This window comes from Heliangelus exortis, chromosome 6, assembly GCF_036169615.1.
Source record: "Heliangelus exortis chromosome 6, bHelExo1.hap1, whole genome shotgun sequence".
In the NCBI taxonomy this organism is placed as follows: Eukaryota; Metazoa; Chordata; class Aves; order Apodiformes; family Trochilidae; genus Heliangelus; species Heliangelus exortis.
Window position 1 is genome coordinate 27198624 of NC_092427.1, and position 16368 is coordinate 27214991.

The window sequence follows — 16368 nt, forward strand, 5'->3', positions numbered from 1 at the left end:
AGTCTTTTCCCCTGAAAGCACCGAGGACCAAGCCTCGGCACGGCCAGACCGCCCCTGCCGCCACCCGTGGGCGCCCACAAGCCCCGACCCCCACGGCGGCTGCCGGGGCAGCCCCGCTCCCGCCCAAATCGCCGCGGCTTCCCCTTGGCTGCGTCCCGGGCCGGCGGGGGCGGGGAAGGTGTCTGTCCCAGGACGAGGGCGCTCGGCGGCGCCCTCGGGACCCTACAAGCGCCCGGACCTAAAGGTCTGCGGCTTCTCCCGGTGCTGACCCCAGCCGAGCCCCCGGTTCGCCGGGCCCGAAGCGAGTTCGAGAGCCGGCCACCCTCTTACCCCAGGGCCGCCCTGCCCCCGGTTGCGGAGCGCCCTCAGTCTGGGTCCGCGGCGCGGCCCAGCTCGGGTGGCTTAGCTCGGCTCGCAGGTGCGGCGGCAGCCGCCGGGCCCGGGCCAGTCCCCCCCCGCAGCCCGGCCGTCACAGGTCGCGCCCGTCCTCCCGCTTGACGCCGTCCGCCGCCGCCTTCAGCTTCTTGTTCTGGTGGGTCTTGACGTGCTTGGCCAGGTGGTCACTGCGCATGAAGCGCTTTCCGCACTCGGGGCATACGAAGCGCTTCTCGCCCGTGTGAGTCCGCAGGTGCCGCTGCAGCTCGTCGGAGCGGGTGAAGCTCTTCCCGCAGAAGAGCCAGTTGCAGACGAAGGGCCGCTCGCCCGTGTGCCAGCGCAGGTGCGCCTTCAGGTGCGAGGTCTTGCCGTACACCTTGCCGCAGCCGGGGATGTGGCAGATGTGCTGCTTCTTCTTGCCCGGCTCCGCCTCCGGGGCGCTGCCCGCGGCCGACTGGCAGTTGGGGCAGCGGCAGCGGCGGCACCTCCTGGCCGTGGCCGCCAGGGGAGACTTGGTCTGCAGCAGGGCGGCGATCTGCGTCTGGTACTGGGCGAAGTCCGAGTGGCCCAGCACCAGGCTCCGCGGGAGCGCCGCGGCCGCGGGGAAGCGGTGGCCGCAGCCGCCCGGGGCGCCGGCCTGCTGGATGCTCCACCAGGGGATGTCCTCGGGCGGCGGATTGGGCGAGAGCTGCCGGCAAGGCTGCGCCGGAGGCAGCAGGTTGGAGTATCCGGGCGGCAGGGCGGCCTGGGCGGCGTAGGGGACGTAGGCGGGGGGGCAGCTGGACGGCAGGGCGGCCATGGAGGAGGGGAGCATCTTGACGGGGGAAAACTCGTAGGGGTAGGAGGGGTCCGCCGGAGGAGTGAGGGGCAGTTCGTGCGCCCCACCGAAAGAGGGCTGCAGGTGGTTTTTCTGAGGGGTCAGCCCCAGGCTGGGGTGCGGCGGCGGCAGCCCCCCCGGGGAGTGCGCCGGCATCTCGCCGCTCCACGGGTGGAAGATCCTGGAGGGGGATCCCAGCGTCGGGTCGTAGGAGACTTGCAGGAAATCCGAAGGCGCTGCGCCCGGCTGTCCGATCCGGCTACAGGTGGCGGCCAGAAGGGCCAGCGGCGAGTGCTTGGCCAAATCTGGGGAGGCGCTGGGGGTGCGGTCCTGCGGGAGCGGGAGGGAAGGAGGGAGGAAGGAGAGCGCGTTACTCGCCGCCCGCCGCCGCCGACCCGCGGGACCGGCCCCGCCGCCCGCGGGAAACTTTCTGCTCCGCCGCCCGCGCCGCCTGCCCGGGCGCTGCCGGGAGCTCCCGCCGCTCCCCACACTGCCGGCAAACTTTCCGAAAACAGCGCCCAGCCCGGCCTGGCCCGCCCGGACACCGGTCCTGTACCGCCCCGCCGCCTGTGCGGGCAGGGGGCGGCCCCCTTCCCGCGCCCCCCCCTCCCGCCCCGCGATGCTGCCTGGAGTTACCGCCGGCCTCCCGGCGGGAGGGGGAAGTCACCGGCCTGAGGATCCCGAGCCCAGCCTCCTCACCCCCGTGGAGGTCCCTACTCGCTTCTCTCGGGTCGCCGCGGGGGTGAAGCACCGGGAGGTGCCGGAGGTCCCCGCGCAAGACGGGTCACAGCCCGTCACGGCCGTGGCCTCCGGGCGCGGGTACTGACCTGGAGGAAAGCCTGGAGCGAGTCGTTCCGGAGGACAGCCACCGCGGCCATGGCTACTGCTCCCGGGGCGAGGGGAAGGCGCCGGGGCACAGCCGAGGCATGGGGACGCCAAAGGGAAGACGAGGAGCTGCCCAGTTTCCTTCTCTCTCCCTCTGTCTCTCTCCTTCCCTCTGATCTCTTCGCCTCTGTGCCTGTTCCACCCCCCCAGCGCTGCGCGATCTCCGCGGACTGTCTGACTGCACCAGGATCACCTCCAAGAATTTGATAAGGACTTTGCTGGGCCGCCAGCCAGTCAGAGGGAAGATTTATGGCTTTGAAGTTTGCCGCTACCCAATCATCAAAGAATAGCGGCTCTTTCAGAAGCGAAAGCAAATCCTTTGAATCCACAAAGCTCCTATGGTGTGTTTGTTGGTCTGGATAAAAGAACTGATTATTAGGGGGGATGGGAAGGGAGGAGATAAAGGCGGGACAATTAATGAAGTAATCACTATGTGGGAAATGTATATACACAAATAATTGGATTTTCTTGATCAAAGGACCCCTTACCGCCTGGAGACCCTCGCATTGGATGTGCAAGACACTGGATCCCCTCCTCCTCTATTTTAAAATTATTTTAAAAATTATTATTATTATTGCAATTAGGATTTGTGGCATAGCCCTGAAGTGACAACATGTCTTTGTTATCACCCAAGAAATCTGCCTCCGGATTCCGCTGATAGTGTTTGATGACTCGAAGTAACATTAGAAGCACAGCGAGTTCACCTGATCGGGGCTGGTCGATCCCAGTCGTAAAACTTCCCTGGAGTAATTGTCGGTGGTTCCTCCCCGCTCCCTCGCTCCGCCCGCCCTTCCCCCGAGGCTGAGGGATATGCCCTCGCTATGACTCCGCAGACAACCGCACGTTTTCCCCTCCTGTAGCTGGGTTTGGTTTCGCTTCGCTCAGCCGGCGCTAACCCTGTGTGTTCCCCGGAGTCCCCACCGGGCCCAGGGGAGGACAGGGGGTGCCACCGACAGCCAGCGCTCCCGCAGAGAGACACCGACAAACCAAGTCGAGAAACCGAACGGGAAAGTTTCCTCTTCCGAAGCGGGAGTCGGGTGTAAAAGACGTAATTTCTTTAAACGAAGACAGTAGTGTTTCTGGAGGCGGGATGAGCCTGCCTGCCCTGGGCCTCTTGGGACCTGGGACGTCGTCACCGGGTCTCTGCCCTCTTCCCGTCACAAAGACAAACTCGGCCTCGAGTGCTCTGCTCCCTTACCCCGCACCTTCGGGCCTGTGTTTATACATAAATGTACTTGTGTGTGTGCGTGAGGAGTCTGACCTGCTTTTCTTTCCACCATGTGCGAGGACATTTCCCCGGTAATCACCACCAGGCACATCTGGGACGCAGCTTAAGGCCACCTCTGCTGCTGCGCGGAGCGATTCGCAGGGCTGGCGGGACTCCGCGCCCCTCTGCGGGTCCGCTCAGCACCGAGCTCCTCCGGGGGTTCTGGAAGCGGCATCCTCTCCTCTCCTCGCCGCTTGACCATCTGCTGCGAGGCCATCGCAAACGTGTAAGCCGGCCTATTTGGCCAGGTACCAAACTGGACGTTCAGCTCCTTTTTTTGGGGGTGGGGATGCCGCTTCGGGCAGATACCAGTAGGCTCTGGTCCTCCGGAGCTGTTTGCCCAGGTAACTCGAACCTCGCCGCAGTCGCTGGGTTCAATTGTATTCACACCGCCACTGAAGTCTCTTTAAACGCCAGCACACAGAGATCTTTATCTGGCTTTCCTGTAGAAACAATCACTGTCCGCTCAAAGACTTCCAAGAGTTGTAGGGCTTGAATTAGATCGGTTTCTTTGAAGGGATTAAAGTGCCAAGTCCTCTCCCACGGGTCCGCATTGAGTCCTGGGGAGAAGTAAAAGCTCGACCTCTTGTAACACTGATCCCCTACGCAGCAGCCACTTCCAGCTCTTCCCCTGTGCCAGGTAACCCCCTCACCAGGTCGGTAACAGGGAGTTAAGGGCCCCTCACCCAGCTTTCATCGCTCACTGATGCACCGAGGCAGGGCTCGCCGCTGCCGCAGGGGCCCGCGACTTGCAGCAGCCCCTGGTAGGGCACGAGGCTGTGGGGTCCCCCCTGTCTGCGGGGCCCAGCACCTCCTTCCTCCCCACACAAACACCCCCAGCACGGCCCATGCACGGCCCGACGGCTGCGCTGCCTCCATGCGGGACATGGAGGGAGAGCCACAGCCAGCCCCGACCGGCAGCACAGCCGGGAGGGCGCGCACAGCCCCGCACACACCCTCCTCCAGCCGCCGGGTGCCCCGGGCTCCAGCCGCGGCACTGGAGCCACATCAGGGCAGGAGCGCGCCCGCCTTCCCCTGTGGCCGGAGCAGCGGCCACGACAGCCGGAGCAGGAGAGGGGGAGGAAGGGGGGCGAGAGCTGGCCCCCGGCCCGCACCTCTGATCCCTAGAGGAGAAACAACCCGTCAGAAAAGTGGAACGACAGCGCTTGCGTCGTCCCTAAACTTCTACATCCCCAAACTTGCGCCAACCCCGTGCTCCTGCGAAGTGCCCGATTTAACTCCTACCTCGATTTGTCTTAATTCGTTTTATCTGATAATTGCCAAGAGAATGATCTGATCAGTACTTATAAACGAAATTAAAGTCCGTCGATAGCTCAGGAGTCACTCAACATCCAGAGGCTTCCCCCAACTTTTAAGATACATTGTGTCTCCAGATATCTCGATGATCCAAAATTATTTGTGATGCTACAAAAGAGTTAGTGAAAAGTTGCGTTAAGTTTCTGTACAGCCGCCACACTACAAATGCCATAAATCTGCATCCAACAAAGCACATTACTTAAAAATCGAGAATAATTTCTCATTTCTGGAGGAAACCAATGGACTGGATAATGAAACGTTGCAGTCATAATTTTCTGTACAAATAATTAGTGTTCAAACTTGGAGCATTTCAGTCTCCTGAAACGTATTCTTAATGAAGTGATGTTCAGAGCTGTCATTAAAAATGCAGGGCTGGAAGATCAAAGTACAATATTTATTTTAGAAATTTGTTTCAGTTATCAGGAGATACAGGTATCAAGGCCAAATGTCAGTTCAGCTACACGAAGCACTGTTTCCATGAGAAATGAGAAATGGGCTGCCGCTGCATCCCAATGTAGAACCAAGAGACAGCAGAAATGAGGAGCAGCGCGGGGGCCGGAGCAGCGCCCAGCGCAGGGGGGGGGGGCGGCTGCCGGCGGAGCCAGCGCGGGGATCGGAGCTCCCCACCGCAACCCCGCTCGGGCCCGCAGACGAAGGGGTCGGATGGTGCCTACCGGGGGGGCTGCAGGGGCCGGAATGGCGCCTGGGACCGCTGGGGAGGCGGCGGCAGCTCCTTCCCGGCCGGGGCCGAAGCGGGCCCTGTTCCCAAGGGGAGCACGGCGGGCTGGCTGGGGTAAGAGCTGGAGCCTGGGGACCTCCAGTCACGGGGCTGAGGCGGAGGGGTTCCGGTTTCCCAGGCCCCGTTGCCTGCTATGAGGAGACCACTGCAGAAAGCACCCTGCAGCCACAGGGCCAGAGGGGTTCAGGTAGTGCTGGGCTGGATGGTAAATGGTGAATTTAAGACAGAAGACAATGCATGAGACATTATCACTATCTGTCACAGACAGGGATCTTCAAAGTCAGGATATTTCAAATTCAGGAGCCCTCAGAGTGACCATCCCGCCCTGCAGGACTCTTTGGATCCTGGTTCAAAATACAGGGAGCAGAGAAAAAAACATACTTGGGAATAAGAGCCTCTTGGGTGCCAGTGGTCTCCTCCATGGTCTCCACTGTGCCTCTGGGCGCTGAGCACCCAAAGACAGCTCACACTGCCACAGCTTCTCATCATCTTCCCAGCCAGGTCATCTCATGACACCTCAAATCCCTCCCAAGATATTGGGGGTCCCCTGCCATAAACCCTCCTAGTCCCTCCTATGATGACCCCAGTCCCTCAGCTCTTCCAGCACAGCTATGAATGACCCTGGGAGTCTGGATGGTTTCTGTCCACCTGCCTGCCCCCAGCTTGGGGATCTGGGGCTGCCTTAAAAAAAATACTGATCTTAAGCAATTGTGAAAAAGAATCAGGAACAAGCATTTTCAAGTGCTGCATTAACAATCAGTCAAGTTCTACATGAGAATGTGGAAGGCTTTAAACTGGAACAGGCTTTAAAATAAGCCTGCTCCAAAAGGCAATGTCTTCATGCCATCCCTCATCCAGAATGCAATTGTGGTTTAAAGGCTTATTAAAGGAAATCTTCCTATTCACAGCTCCAAGAAGTTTCACCAGAAGGTAATTAACCTATGTTATATAGCTCCAAGCATGAGTGGATACATTGCCAGCAGTTATGTGCCATTAATATTATTATTATGTCAGCATATTGACATTTTATGGTAGGTGACAAGACTTGGTTAGTAAGAGGAGCCTCCAATTTGTATTTTTAACATGCTAGTGTATTTGGTTTGTTTATTTGCCTTAGGAGGTTTTTTTATTAAAACTATTTGTTGCTAATCTAAGTTTTTACAGAGTTTGATTTGAACATCAGTAGATGAAAAGAAAGATTAGGAACTGCTACAGCATCTCCTGCATTTTTCTGTGCACAAAGAAAAACACAAAACCCTTGACAAGATCAGCACATGCAAAGGCATATTTTGGATTTAAAGGCTTGCCTCAACATTTCCCAGTCTAGGTATGGATTTCACAAAGATTAATAGAGAATTTCCCAAACTTCTGAAAGCTGAGCTGCCCTTTAAGAAAAGTAGAACACATTTTTATGTCTCACTACAGTTTTACTGCCTGTTGTTAAAGGTTTAAAGATCTTAATGTATTCATCTTCTGCTCCCTCCTTGGCTGGCCCTTTGTGACTCCTCCTCCTGCCTCAGGGAACACTGGTGAACATCTTGGGATGTATTTCCTCCCTTCCTTCCATAGTTTTAAAGAAGTCAGAGTCTTAACTATATCATTATTGGAAGCATTATTCTTGGCTCCACTTGGAATGCCTGGGACATCTTTCACTTCAAAACAATCCTTTCAAACTCTCTGGAAATGTTTCCCTGCCTCTGGCATACACGGGTGCATTTTCTCCACCACTCTAATAGCTAGAAATGGATCTCTACAAACCAGGAAACAAGCCAAGACTCCGGTAAGCAGCAGAGAAGGATCTGCTGTGTGCACTCTGCTTGTCCTCTCTTTTTGGGGAACATTAGGTAAAATAGCCCACATATTTTTGGTGGAATGCATTTGTTGGGGGAAGACTGAATGGGAACCTTTTATTTTATGAGTACAGATGCATATAGTAATTCTTTTCTTGCACCATAATTATTTAATATGGAATGAAAAGGTAATTAAAATTTGTCTCCTTTCAACTACAGAGAGAATATTATCTAAAATGAGGGTCTCATGGTAATTATTTTTAGTTACTTATTTAGTGACAAATTAAACTGTGTCTATGCTGTGTTAAAACTGGGAACAGCACAAAGTTTAGGCAGAAAGATCATTGTTCACTCTACACATAAATAATGGATGATCATGTGGCTGCCACATTGCTATTGATTTGGCTGAATAGATTAATCCAACACTGTAAATATACACCTGCTACTTAATGAACTTGTAATTTTAGAACATTTTGGTACAGAAAATATTAAGTACTTTCTAATGGCAATATTTTTCAGTGTTTCAAGAATTACTTTTGAAATAACCCGTTCTTCAAGGACCACTGAACTATAGTGTAAAAAAATCCATAATCTTTCTTATGAAGTACAAGTACTCAATACAAAGTTTTCAACAACTCCACCTTAACTGGGGGGGAAAAAAAAAGAAAAGAAAAAAAGAGACAGAAAGAAAAGGCCAACAGTGGGATTGTGAGGGTCAAAGCAGGGATACAGATATGGGACATGACTATGGGATTGAAGGTGTGTCATGGGAAGAGATACTGTCTTCACACCAAGGGAAATCATCTGAAGAACCTTTCTACAGATCCCCAATTTATAACGTTTCTAAGGTTGCTTGTTCCACTAATACACACTCATTAGTGAAGGCAGTCAGTGCTTCTTGTGCTTACCAGTTATGACATAGGTAGGTGCCACCCAGCACAGCTTTTCAGATGGACATAGAAAAGCCTGATTTCTTAAATGAGAGAGGATTTAAAAAAAAACAAACCACCAGTTACTTTGCTGCCTCCGCAGGCCCAGTATCCGAAGCAAGATTGGGAAACCTTCAGTTACAACTTTGAAATTGATCTCCCTCCTTAGATGAACATAAAGACTTAGAACACACTGCCCTCGTAGACTGACAAGGCAGACTTTTAGGAATGTAGTGCATGGTATGTTTCTGTGTCACTTCATAGCTTGATGCCTTAAGTGATTCAGAATAATACATAAATAGGTTAATGCATAAATTATGTGAAGTATTCAAATACAAATTTCCCCTTCCAATTCTGAAAATAAAAATACCATCTATAAAGGTATTTCAAATGTATGCAATGGTTGTATTACGCTTTCCATCCTCACAGAGCTGTAGGAATGTGAAATCATTCTCATCATACTCTTACACAGTAAAGTCAGCTTCTTTTCAAAGGGAAAAACTTTGGCCATATTCACAGCTGCTCCAGGCTTGGAAAGAGGAGCTCTTTGCCTCAGTCCTGCATGTAGATCACCAGACTGTGCCTCACAGAGCACTTAAACAAATTCCTCCAATTCAGTTAAAGCCTTGGGACTCCAAAGTGAAGTAGCAAGGACCAGGGAACAACAGCTGAGGCAGGTTCCTCCTGCTGGCCAGCCATGCCAAACCACAGCAAACAATCTGAACCTGGGAATAAATCATATTTTACTTAACTTTTCAATCAGCCCCTACTGCTCAGGGCCAAATAGCTTGGACTGCTTGAGAACCCAGGACAAGAAGGGGAGAAAAGATACTCCCACTAAGACAAAGGTGTCAGAATGGCCATGACTACTGCTCTAGTCCAATGAATAGTATCCTTTTTCTCACATTTCTGGAACCTGTGAAAGGAAACCATCTCTGGTCTGATGACATTCAAATGAGATCAATTTTTTACTTCTCTCTCTCAGTAAATCTCATATTCCTATTTCTCCTACTAAATGCAGGAAGCCCCCGTATTCTACTAGGACTGAGCTGAGAGATTCACATATTACATATGAAAAAGAGATTGGTCCATGGTGAAGGACAGATAATGTAATAAAATGGGAATATAATCTTAGTCTAAATTATCTATTCCTTATACTGGGAATGAGGGAGAGGCTATGGCATGGCAGTGCTGGGACTCCAGCGCCCAAATGATACAGCATTAGCAGATGTGTCACTTTTAACCCAACTAGGTGGCTTCAGGAGAAATCTGATTGACAACCACTGACTGCTTCTCAGGACACTGCACTAAACCACAAGAACCATTATTCAAATTTTTCATCTTAAAATAAGAAAGTCTGAAAAAAACCACCAACCAAAACCATACACCAAGTGTAAAGTCATGCGATGTCTTCAGTGTTGTCGCACTAACTTTGTAATGTGCTGTCATCCTTATTGATGTACTAGTGCATGGGTTCAAAAATAATACCTTTTTTTTCTGTCAAAATTCTTACAGAAGGCAGTGGAAGAGATACCCTTAAAAAAGTGAACCAGGTTCATGATTTGCTACTTTTGTCATTTCTATCACTACACATGGTAAGTACACTTGGAACGTGGAGTGATTCAGAAAGAAACTGCTCTATAGTGGCAATGATTCTCTTTAAAGAGGTATCAGTTGATTTATGACTTTTTCCTGCCTGTTCTCATTTACTTGGCTCTAAATTAAGGACTAGATCCTTTGCATTCTAAGAGTAAAGGAGTGTTTATAAGAGAAGAGAGTAATCAAAATCCCTCTTAAATCAAGTATACATCTACACAGTGAGTTTAGAGGTAGTTCTAGAAATATGTATAGCCTTATCTATTAAAATCTACAGGAAATACTAAAGAGAAAGCATTGCATTTTCATTGTTATCTGGTTTTCCATATTACTATAGTATTCCCTTATCTCAGAACTGAATGTAGGAAGAGACAAAAGGAACTTTCTGCCTCAGCTTTCTGATACCCTGATGACCTCCTCCTGGGAGATCCTGTGTTCTCTGTTAATTTAGATACCATATGCCTCACTGGTCATCAAGTCAGTTGCTGCTCTCTATTTTATAGCCTCACAGGGATTTTGATCAAACTGTCTATAAAACTAATCACTTCCTCTGTTTACTTTCACTCTACAATTCAGAAAAGCCCCAGCTGATCACTATTTTCTTATACAGAGTTACAAATAGCACAATCCAGTCAGCTGTGTTCTTTCCTTTGGTTCATACTGCTCTGCTATCATTTATACACCATCTGCCATGTTCAAAGTACAGCATCAAGAACTGGAAAGCAGAAGAGAAGGGATGTAGGAAAGAGCTACACAGATTCTGAACTAACACTATTGGTTAGATTCCTGGAACTGGGAGGGAGTGGTCTGGAGACCAGGACTTTCTTGCTGCCTTACAGCAGAACTTTATTTCTGCTGACACTCCTGCAGTCTCTTGGTGGATCTGAGCTCCTGTCTGTGTGTATTATAGGTTGGATATGTCTGATCTCCTTTCCTTGTGCAAGCTAGCATTTTGGTGGGGGCCAGAAGCAAAAGGCTGACCCTCTGGGTGGAGAAGCTGAAAAGGTAACCTCTGATTAGACACCACATCAGTGCTGAGACTGACCAGGGAAGTGAAGAACGAATGTGGACTCAGACGCTGCTTCTGGGGTCACTGGTAATGAGAACACCAAGATGAATGGAGCCATTCACTCTGCTCTCAGTGATTGATTGAAGCTGTTTTCATCTCTGTGGGGTGTTCTTTTTTGGCTAAAATAACATTTCACTCAGAAGTCTCCTACACAGGCATATATAGCCTCCTCTGACACTCAGCCCATGTGTACACTCAACCCAGGTAAGGGTAAAAACCTTATGACTCCCTTTTCCCTCCTGCCTCCAGTCAGTAGTGCTGTTATTTTTCATTGTTCACCTTTCTTCATCTTTTTGCAAACCTACCAAGTTTACTAGTGACAAGGTATATAAGGAAGGAGAGTAGTACCTGGATATGTGGGGCATATTCAGGCTATTTTTCCAAGTAACAGGAGCATAGCTGTGGAGCTGAGGAAAAATACAGGAACAGGATCAAGCAAAACCTCGGGACAGCTTTGAGTAAGAAGAGGGTCAAACTGTGCAGTGAGCGTATTGGGAGGAGCTTTAGTCACTATAAGCAAACCATCTTCAAAGCATTTATCTTCACAACTCCTCTATCAAGAAGTAGGATGCTGTTACTGGATTCTTATCAAAGCAAACACAGGGAAACCATATACCTTGTCCTAGCTCACATATTAACCCTACTGAAGAGCAGGAAGTTGGACTGAACAGCCCTACTGAAGAGCAGAGGCACACAGCTAGGGACCCTATCATAAGATGTTCCAACTCATTCACCTTACAAAATCCAAACGCTTTTATAGATCACTTCCAACCCCCTGATTTCATGTCAGTCTCTTCTGACACTTTTATACTGTCTCGTATGAGCTGAGACTGACCTTTCTATGGGAATTATAACCAAGGAATAACACCCAGGCAGCCTCAGGCAGGCAGAGAGGCAGCAACAGGACTATGTGGAGGTATTCAGGAGACAATCCTACGCAAATAGAGCAATAAACCCACATAATAATGCCCACAACACAGATATTTCTGCTTCTCCTGGTGGACACTGATTAGAGCAGATGATAAGTTAAAAAAGAAAAATAAATAATAATTTTTAAAAAGTGCTTAACAACTTTGCTTTACAGAGACAAAATACATATTAGGTGGGTTGTACTGAACAGCCAAGTGTTTTTCAGTAACTCAAACACTGCACATACTTAGCAGAAATAACCAGCTACTTCTAACTTTTACAGTTCATCCTTTCTCTCCTTTAGCAAACTCCTCATCTTCACTACAGGATTCTGTCCAAGGCTCCAGTTTCACTTGCCAGTCATCAAAACAACTGCTCTCCGTGGTGACAACCTCCCCTGCAGGAAGACCTGTGAGCTCTGCCACTGCCACAGCTTCTGAAACTCAGTAGTACCTGCATCTCCTTGATCTGTCACATGGGAGCAGTGAGAAGATCTAACTTGCCTCCACCTCAAGTCATCCCCCTCTCTATTCTGGCTTTCTTCTCCCCTCAGTAAGTATTTTACCAATCTTTTCCAGTGAATGCTTCTATCACTGCATGTGACCAAACACAGTGACAGGAGATCTCTGGCACGTGGCTATCTCCAACCCACTGCCCTTTGCAGAACAGCTGAGCTTCGGCAGCACTGTAAGGTAACACAGATTTCAGGTTTTGATTTTAAAAAAGTTATATCTTTGTAGCCATGATTCTGTTTCCTGGCTATTAAGAATTCTGTGCTCTGGACTGGGACACTGTTTTTGCCCTTACCAGGTCCTTGAGGATCCATGTTAGGCTGTTAGTTCCCTCTAGGAGTCTTACAGGCATCACGATGGGCACACTGACACCTGAAGTCTGGGGGGTTCAAAAGAGAAATGAAAGTTTGGGAGACTTTTCATTCTTGGCAATTCAGAGGACACACAGAAATTTATTTCTATCCAACCCTTCCTGCATGTCCAAAGTTTCAGTCCAGGTTTTGTTGTTGTTATTTACAGCTGTAAACTGATCTAAAAAGAGCTAAATGCAGGCTCACAGGATATTGAGAACAAGCTTGTAATCCTGCCTCTCAGAGTGTTGTGCAAGCTATTGTTAAATACGATTTTCCAGCTACTGATTAATTATTTTGTCAAAAACAAAACCAGTGTGATTTTAATGAGAGGACTCAGATTTAGTCTGGCTGAGCAGATAGATTATGTATTTAATTTTAAATGGGCTGTAAACATCTAAGATCTTTATATATCAAGAAAATAATAGTATCTATATTTAGACAGTTGAGCGAAGCTTGGGGTTTTACAGGATTGAGCTGGAGAAATCAAAGTGATATTTTGATCTCTTGGTATTTTTCTAGTATCTCTTGATCAGCTTAATTTGAAGGTGAAAGCATGCACGTTAGAGACATCCAGAGATACCCATCTCTGTGCAATGGGTCTGAAAAAAATTAATTTCTTGCAACATAATGAACTCCAGAAAAATAAGGGGAAAATAAGTTTGTTTTTTATATATTTATCATTCATACAGAACAATACTCTCCAGATGAAGAATTACAACAATTTTTGCTACAATGTCTTATTACTATGAAGGATAAATGTAACAAAAATATTTATGTCGAGCCATCTAATAGGATATTTATGGAGGTTTGGAGAAATATTTGCTAATTAAGTATACTATTTATCACCCACCTATGGTTTTTATCACCCACCTAGTAGGCTATCTTTCTGGAATTCCAACAATTAGATGTCTAGAATAATGAACAATTATTCCAGAATTTTTTTCTCCTATTCTTCTGCTGGTATGTTCTGTAAACTTGTAACAGCAAAGCTTATTGCCAAAGCTTACAGTAGATTTATAAAAGAAAATGGATTTAATGGCTTTAAAACCTGATTCCTTGCAGTACTGCAGGCCTAGAAAAAAGCAAGTTTTACTCTGAACCATAAAAAAGTTAGCATTTACTTGTGACTTTTGAAAGGGGAACCAGATTCCAAAATACCAATTTCAAAATCAAGGCAATTTCCTATCGAAGAAAAGCTAGAAATTTTATACTTGATACATTTTCTGGTTTTGGTTTTGGAATTCTAGTGACCAGTCCATTTGTAAGTTTGTATTCTAAAAAAACTTACTTGGAATCATGGTTACCATACCACTTACCTTCTAGAGAAACTTCCAAAGCATCTCCAAGTGATTTTCTGCCACAGATATTATATGCATCTTAAGATGCTCTGCAAGATGATTTAATACTTTCTTATAGTACATGATGAGGATAAACTTCAAAATGTACTAGAAGTTGACTCTTACATTAAACCTAATGGTTCATATCTTTTTCCTCTCCTCTCTCAAGTAGCTTCCTCTCCTTCTTTCTAAGTCTCCCTCATCATAGTTTTCTACTCCATCGTCCCAAAGTCCATTAAGTTTTTCATTCATCTTTACGTCCATCCTTTAAAATTCTTCCAAATTTCATGCAGCAATTGGATGCAACAGTGGAAGCTGCAGGGTAAAAAAGGAAGACTTTGCTCTCTCTAGAAACAGCAAATTATGTCCTTTCCCTTTGGTTCTGTGCAGCAGTTGGGAGAAGCAGCAAGGCTGGCACCTTGTCACTGCAGTGTGGCAGAGACAGTGAAGAATCTGCCTCTGATTCTTTTTGACAAAGAAGGAGACAGGAGAGAGAGAACCAGCGACCACCTTGATCCTCAGTCCCCTTCCTGTGTGAGCAGATGACAGTGACATTTCCTGCACGTTGTGGCTGAGTGGAAGAAAAGTTAGGGGTACCTGAAATACTGAACACTTCTGAGAAAATACCTAAGAGCCCTCAGACTATCAGCCATAGCTCGAAAATACCTTATAAAATAAAGTATCCTTTAACCCAGTCAAATCAATACCTGTCATAAACACCACATTTCCTTTGAAAGTCTGTATCAATGTACTTTTAGCTTGTCAGCAACCTTTCCAAGTACTAAGTGCACTTCTCTCATTATCAAAGCAAAGAAATACTTATATCCTCAGGACTTCCATCTGCAAATATATATAAAAATAATTTAAAAATGTAAACTATAAATGAAACAGTGACTGGAATTTATTTCTGAAAATATTGTATTGAGTTTCCAAGAGAGAAAAATTTTTCAAATGACTTATAACTACAGGTTTAATGACTCGTACACTCCTGAATTTTTCTGTTGCACAGGAAATCCAGAGTGTTGTCCCTTTTTGCACGTCACCTCCTATTTTCTTCAGAATTTGCACACATACTCTAAAAATCATTGGGAATTTCCAGCTTTGGTGAAAAAAAGATGCAGATCTAAGTTCAACAAAGGAAGCTGTTTCTAACAATCTCTAGCAAACACAACACAGCTGACAGCTGAACGTTACAAATGGGGCCTCATAAACAGGGCTTAACAATTTTGTTTAAGATCACAAGTTCCTAACCAACACTTGAGCCACAGAAGAATGTCCATTAGCTGCTATAAAAGCAAAACTGGTGGGCCTTTGTCATTCAGTGGAGGGCCTGAAAGGCACAAACAAGCAGACACACCAACACACTGAAGAGTAGTATAAATTCTTCAATGTGAGTTATTTCCACTGTTTTTCCTTCCTCTCAACAATATGAAATCCTGATTCACTTCAGTTGAAAACATTTTTTTTTTCCCCTCTGCATTCAACCACAGTCACATTTCTTTCTGGTTTAGCTTCCACTTGTCTCTTTACTTTGCATCCAGTATGATTTTATAGTGTGAAGAGGAAAAATATTTGTAGTTCAAGCTGTTTTGTCCTGCTGTTGCATTCTTTACTCTTTTTATCTGGTGCATGGCAAGATGCTAACCTTTCTGTGCTATCTTAACTGCAGTGATCTGGGAGCAAAGCAAATGAGATTTAGGAGATCTGTTTCTGTTGTCATTATTAAACTTCATATGCTTTGCTATGTAGGCAACGTGTTTTATTTCTCTTAACTTGAAAGAGGTTTCTGTCTTATTGTTGCAATTTATTAAGGGCAAACAATCTAGGGCTTATAATAGGCCTGTAGGCAGAACAAAGCCCTTGTCAAATGGAAGGGTTGGCTGCTCAGCTGGGTAGCATGTAAATGTGCAAGAAGAACTGTTCTGTTCAAAGACACCAGACATGCTTTTTAAATAAAACATCTCTCATAACTGAGAGTTGCCATTTAAGTGTTGTGTTGGAAATGTTGATTAAAAAAAAAAAAAAAAAAAAAAAGTAACTGAAGAAATAGAGTTGCAGTGTATATTTTGGTAAACTCTCATCATAAGCAAAATCCCATATATCAGGGATAAGGCTTCAGTTAGGGCCTGAACAGTGTATGTTTCTAAAAGGGCAGTTAATTTTAATTTTATAATACCACGTTATGCAAGTCAGGGTAAGTTCATTGATTGCTCTGTTCACTTGGGCAGATCATGTAAATTGATCTTATCCGAGACATATTTTTGGGTTTTCTTTTAATATGAGATCACTCTGCCTGCTACTTTGTCATAGTATCATGTCTCAGGAACTAGACCAGCTCCTCATTCTGCAGCTCATTTAGAATTTCTCATTATGTGCCTCCTTTGCAACAGCTGAAATGAAAATGACAGATAACAACATAACGATAACAACATAATAAGCATTTTTTTTCATGCTGTGGTCCACTTGGGCACAG

General features: G+C 47.2%; 1 protein-coding gene and 1 long non-coding RNA gene across 3 annotated transcripts; one reads left to right on the forward strand and one right to left on the reverse strand.

The window, feature by feature from the left end:
* Window positions 1-336: 336 nt before the first annotated feature.
* SP5 (Sp5 transcription factor) lies at window positions 337-2626 on the reverse strand. Its single transcript, XM_071747391.1, has 2 exons — window positions 2020-2626; window positions 337-1522 (listed from the first exon to the last, which is right to left on the reverse strand). Exons 1-2 carry the CDS (start codon window positions 2068-2070, stop codon window positions 470-472), a joined length of 1104 nt encoding a protein of 367 aa, XP_071603492.1. The 5' UTR covers window positions 2071-2626; the 3' UTR covers window positions 337-469.
* Window positions 991-15867, forward strand: LOC139797701 (uncharacterized). 2 transcript variants are annotated; one of them, XR_011726559.1, is made up of 5 exons: window positions 991-1093; window positions 9635-10988; window positions 11998-12177; window positions 12272-12385; window positions 14286-15867. It is a non-coding gene; the product is annotated as an uncharacterized lncRNA (long non-coding RNA). The 2 variants fall into 2 exon arrangements; XR_011726558.1 differs by having other exon boundaries at window positions 11998-12385.
* The last annotated feature ends 501 nt before the right edge of the window (window positions 15868-16368 follow it).